This window comes from Calypte anna, chromosome 3 (genome assembly GCF_003957555.1).
Source record: "Calypte anna isolate BGI_N300 chromosome 3, bCalAnn1_v1.p, whole genome shotgun sequence".
Lineage (NCBI taxonomy): Eukaryota > Metazoa > Chordata > Aves > Apodiformes > Trochilidae > Calypte > Calypte anna.
Genome location: NC_044246.1, coordinates 44756368 through 44762367, shown reverse-complemented (window position 1 = coordinate 44762367; position 6000 = coordinate 44756368). Strand labels below are relative to the sequence as shown.

The window sequence follows — 6000 nt, the reverse complement described above, 5'->3', positions numbered from 1 at the left end:
AAGTTGAACACTTTGCTTTATAGATGTTTGTGAACACACTCGTTGAAGGTGGATAAATCTAAGAGACTTATCAATAAGGACCTGGAATAATTAAGCACTTCCTAAAGCAGCCATTAATGACTTACAAAATACTTATGATCAGAACTTTAATTATAAATTATTGATGTAATGCTAAAGAAGGGAGTTACACAGCCATTTAATACCCCAGCCTCTAGTAGCCTCTGCTAGTAAAATTATGTGTGTTTGTGAATACTTTTAGCTCTGGTGAGCTCAGGAAAAAGCCACCATCATTCTTTAGTGACAGGTGGTAAATGTACTGGAGTTGCCATATGCAGAGCTCAGTCACAGCAGGTGCTGCAGCTGAAGATGACTTCTGGGTGAATGGATGCTCCCAGCATCTGGTATCCAAAAACTAAAACTGAAGAGCCTATCTTCTTTTTTACTTTTTTTTTCCCCTTTCCTTTTCTTTTTTTTTCCCCCCTTTTCTTTTATTTTTCTTTTTTTCTTTTCTTCTTTTTCTTTTCTTTTTATTTTTTCTTTTTTCTTTTTCTTCTTCTCTTCTTTCTTCTTTTTCTTTCCTTTTTTAATTTTCTTCTCTTTTTTTTTCTTTTCTTTTTTCTTTTGTTTTCTTTCTCTTTTTCTTCTTTTTTTCTTTTTCTCCTTTTTCTTCTTCTTTTCTTTTTTCATTTTTTTTCCTTCCTTTTTTTTTTTCTTTTTTTTTTTTTCTTTTCTTTTCTGAGCCACTCAACAAGGACAAGAGTGTGCAGGCCTCAAGGTTATAGTGATGGAGGAAATGGGTTCTGCAAGCACGGACACTGCAGGGAGCAGGGTAAAGGCTCAAGAGCCACCAGGTTGCTGGAGATGGGACCTGGGAAGACCCTACAGAGATTGCCCTAGAAACAAATTTAGAGAGCTGGTGATGACCAGCAGGGTTGCAGGCCATGGTTACTCCCTGCCTTTTTTCCTGGCTCTGGTTTTATTTGAAGCACTATGGGTAAGAGCCAAAAATAAGCCACTTAAGAAACTGTTTCTTTTTGGTTTTTGGTTTATTTGTTTTTTTCAGTGCTGGCTCATGCATTAGGAAACGCTTACTGACGTTAGCAACCAAAAGTAGTATCATATCTAGTTTATAGGATTTGAAGATTCTTAAGAATCTTAAGAAAAATTATAGCAGATTCATTTTGCTGACTGCTGGCTCTATGGGGAGCCAGGGAGGAATGTTCCGTTAGGCATGTGAGCATGGTCATGAGCCAAAAATTAAGGATGCTTAAGGGAAAAAAAAAGAAAAAAATTCTTTAAGGGGGCAGGGAAGGCAGGAAAAGGAGGTCAGAAAAGTTTGAGCAGATATGGGATTTCTGGAGCACTTAATATATGGAGCTGTATGGGTGTACTCAGCACTTCTTAAAATTCTTTGTAATAGATGACTGACCAAAACAGGTTTCTGTTGAACCATGAAAGGTGGTGGTGTTTTTGTTGGTTGTTTTTTTGTTTTGTTTGTTTGTTTGGGTTTTTTTTTGGGGGGGGAGGTGTGTTTGTGGGTTTTGGGGTTTTTTTTTTTCTTGTTTTTGGATTTTTATTCTGGTTTTTTTTCCATTGTTTTTCTCCTTTTTTTTTTTTTTTTTTTTTTCTCTGTGGGTGTGTGTACACATCTGTGGGGATGGGTATGTGTTGGGGAGGTTGGGGCTTTTGGCATGCCTAAAACACAGTATCTTGGTTTGACATGGTTATTTCACTAATATTTCTTTAGCTAACCTTCATCATTTGCACCAGCCTGACAAATACACCAGTGGTTCCTGCCATGGGGCAGTTTCTTTTTGTGCAAGCAGAAGAAGGGAGGTTGGTGCATGACAAATCCTTCTGGAGGGGGTGGGAAAGTTCTGAAGGGGGGAGGAGGGGGAGCGAACAAAGTATGACCCCCACACCAAGGTTTTTGCAAAGGCTGATTACAGGAGTTTGAAGAATAATTTCCCTCCATCAGTCTGCCTCCTCTGGCCCTCCCCCACCCCAGAATTTGTGGATTTCTTTTTTTTTTTCCCTCTTTCCAGTCATATGGAGGCTCTTTGCCTTTTCCAACCTTTTGGTGCTTGTTTGCTAAGTCAGATGTGCTTGGGACAACTGTGAAATCCACTTATTTTTTTTTCCCCCCTTCGTTTTGGGCAGAGGCAAAGTCAGAATCTCGGAAGCTTATTATTCATGTCCTGTAATTCATCATAGGTGTTTATTCAGTGCGTGTGCAGTCAATTAGGAGAAAAAAAAAAAATTACTGATCTGGCCCTTTTTTTGAACTCTTATTCCTATCTTCTTAATGTGCAAAATTATAGCTGGACAGCAACGTTTCACTCTTCAAGTAACTTAAACTAATAAACAGAAGCAAAAAAAGTGCAAACCAACCTATTTTCTTCAGCCACTTGTCCCTGTCAGCTTTCTGTGGCTGGTGGGTATGCAGAGGTATCCCTCATCCAGTGGTTTTCCTCATCCTGAGCTCTCACAGGACTGGAGCTCAGCCCCTGTGACCTTCACTGAGGTTGGGCTTTCCCAGCAACGCCCAACCCAGGAGTCGGGATAGGGCTGTGACGAGGACAAAGGAGCCAAAGCTGAGCAGCAGCCTTTCAACACAAACATGGTCACTGACACTTTAAAATCCCTGGGGGCAGTGCTACAAATCAATATATACTTATATATATGTTTGTGTGTGTGTGTGTATATATATACACTCACCTATGTAGTCTAAGATCTCTTTTTTTTTTTTTTTTTTTTGGTTACTTGCTTGGTCCAGTATTGCGAGACCAAGTCAAATGTAGAAACAAGGCATGGGAGAAAAAAAAAAAAAAAAAGCCACACAGAAAATTATAGCGTTTATTAATTAATTTATTTAACTTGAATGTGCATTTGTCTCACCATTAGTTGGTGTTCACAAAAAAAACCCCTTTTGAAAAACGACAAAACTTTCAGTAAACTTGATGAATACTGCTTAAAGTATCTAATGATAAGAAAGTTGCAGAAAATTCTTCACTTGTACAGTCTAAAATGTGCTAGAATATTGAAGAAGAAAAACCAAAAACGCCAACAACTCCCAACAACCCCTTTTTTTAAATTCAAAGATGGTTTTAAAAAAGTTGACTTTTGTGGCTAGTATTACAGGTTGGCCTGTATGTCACTGCCTTTCCTGGTGCAGCCTGTTTTCCTGAGTTGTCAAGACTACAAAAGAGAAAACACTTCTGCACACCGCGGGTGCTGCTGCTGGGGAAGGGGAGGGACACGGGGGGTGCAGTCCCGGAGCGTGTTCACGGCTGGAGCCAAACACATTTTCTTAAGTGTCTTCTTAAAATGTGCAAACAGGGTTGAGAAGAGAAAGCAGAGGGGAGTCAGACACACAGCTCTAAGAACATTTATTCAATGTTCGAGATCATGTTTAGCTTCTTTTTTTTTTTTTTTCTTTTTTTTTTTCTTTTAAACTGTTGCTCTCCCTTCAAATATTTCACTTTTTAAGGGCAGTACTGAAGGAGCTTCTTCACTTTTGGCAACTCTTTTATCCTGGAGGCAGATCTTTAAGAAACAGCTCCTGCCAGGTTGAGATGTTTAGTTATAATTTACTACAATAAATAACAATTCATTTATTCACTATGAAGTTCTATAATAAGAAAGAAACTGTGTTTTCACGAAATTGGCTTTGCGTTTCTTAGCGATATTGCAAAATGAGGTCAGTAAGAAAAAAAAAAACAAGAAAAAAACCCAAACCCAAACCCTTGAAAAACATGGCTTTTGTATTGTACATAATTAAAAAGAACTAATCATTAATAAATAAAATTCATTTATCATTGAAATAATTATGAAGCACTTCTAAAAAACTTTAAAGGCAAATCTATTCAGGCCTACAGTTAACATGCAAAGTCATCCAACAAATAACACAAAATTGTACTGTAGTAGTCAACTGGTTGCATCAACATTCAAAAAGGTCTAGACAGCAGCACGACTTCTATATGGCAAATGTCTCAAAATGCATCACAGGGCTCTGCTGGAGCCGGGGAGGCTGCCTGCTGGGTGGGAGGGTGGGCTCCTGCCACCCCTTTGCAACATCCAGAGCGTGACAGAAATAACTGAGATTTCTGTGATAAGAAAAGCAGCCTTGCAGTGGCACAAAATGAAGGGATGGCCCCAGTTTGAGACGAGGACCCTTGAGCAACCAGCTGGTGCTCCCACAGGCAGCCCTTATCCTTGGCTCTCCAGGCTGACAGGATGAGTGCTCTCCTCACCTCGATGCAAAATCTGCAAATCCTTCTAGCTTCCTAAAGGTGGGTTGTTTGGTTTTTTTAACCTTTTTTTTTTTTTCCTCTTTTCAAAAGGGTTAAAAAAGTAGGAAACTTTATCTTCTCAAATTCTTGCTAAGTTACACTTAATACTTCAACTAACACAACAGTTACGTGACAAAGTACTGCAAGTTATCAAAACATACTGTACAGAAAATTACAAATTCATTGCAAAATACATTGCGCTGCTATGTCTGAGATAAAAAGTGCTTTTTTTTTATTTATTTTTTTTTTTATTTTTGTCAGAAAAAGGTTCTTCTGAAATAGAAGTGCCATAGCCTGCAATAAAATTCTGGTGTTTCACCCTGGTTGTGCTATCCTCTACTAATTATGTCTCAAACCTTGCTCGCACTCGGCACCTTCTGCCGGGATGGCTGAGAAAATGCCAGCGCTGGGGAGCGACAGTCCCCGATGGAGTGTGGCCACCCCCCAGCTGGTGGCCAGGACTGCTTTCCAGTCCCTTGCAGCCCCAGAGAGCACCTCCTTGGATTCTTGTACACAGTGTTACTTCCGCAGGGCTGGGTTTCCTCCACAAGGTTTTGCTCGTCCCTGCCCGCGTTTCTCACCCAGCTGCTGGGATTCCTGCGTGGTCACTATCCAGGCTCTTCACCAACCTCCTCCTGAAAAGTTGCCGGCTTCAGCGGTGCCTGTGCTGCCTCATGAGGGGCACGATGCAAGAAGGGGGCCCAGCCAGTTTGAGAAAGGGGTGTCTCAACAGTTCCTGTGCAGTAGCTCTCTGCGAGGGCTCCCGCACAAGCATCGAGTCCAAGAAGCCCCGGAGGACCGAGGAGACCTGTGAGATCGCACTGGCGTTAGAGGCAGACAAAGTCACCCAAATTCCAGACTATGCTGGGGCTGTGCACTTGGGAAGACAAGGGACACACCGAGCTTCCCTACAATACTGAGCTGCAGGGCCAAGCAGCAACCACACACTGTTCACGATGGAAGTATTTGGGTATCAGTGGGGTTCAGAACCATGCGCACTGCAGAGCTTCGCGTGCGGTGGGTAGAAAGGCACCAGCTGCAGGCTCAGGTCTGACACAGCCACATGAGAGGAACCCAAAGGCTCTGGCACCGGGCACAGAAGCATTCCACCCACAGCAGGGCCTTGCTCTGCTTCTTGTCTGGGATGGAAAGCGCAGGGAGCAGGGGAGCTCTGCCCAGTGCCCTTCATTGGCATTTGCTGCAAAAGCAAAGCCAGGGCTGGGCACAAAAAAAGGCCACGGTTTCCTGATGGCTTTGGCCTTGCACCCTCCCCACAAGAGTTGTAGGTAGGACCTACTTCTCAAGGTGGGACCTTAAAAATGCAATTTATCCTTTGGGCATGAAAGTAGGTGGCTGTGGTTTTATTTAACATCTGTACACTTAAGACAATCATCTCATATGGGGAGTCTGACCTTGTGCATGTCCTTCACCCGGGGTGGTAAGTTGTCCCGGATGCGGCGCATGGCCTGCAGGGGCGGCTCGTTGAAGTAGGGAGGTTCCCCATCTATCATCTCTATCACCATGATGCCCAGGGACCAGATGTCCACCTGCAACACACGGCCAGTCTGTAAACACCGTGGGCAGTGCAGAGAAGGGTAATAAGCTCAACACTTGGTCTCATGCACACCTCTGAGCTGGCTCCTGCTATTGTACCCACAGTCCGATTCAGTCTAAGCCAACAGTCTGTTGAGCCACCACCATAAAGCTT

General features: G+C 42.5%; 1 protein-coding gene across 1 annotated transcript in view; it reads right to left on the bottom strand.

The window, feature by feature from the left end:
• Positions 1–4815: 4815 nt before the first annotated feature.
• Positions 4816–6000, bottom strand: part of PAK5 (p21 (RAC1) activated kinase 5) — a 41498-nt gene continuing 40313 nt past the window's right edge. Inside the window, exons 8-9 of the mRNA XM_030447264.1 lie at positions 5705–5839; positions 4816–5100 (exon numbers count right to left, since the gene is read on the bottom strand). Of these exons, the coding sequence (XP_030303124.1) occupies positions 4945–5100; positions 5705–5839 (291 nt within the window). The 3' untranslated portion in view covers positions 4816–4944. The remainder of the gene's footprint in view (positions 5101–5704; positions 5840–6000) is intronic.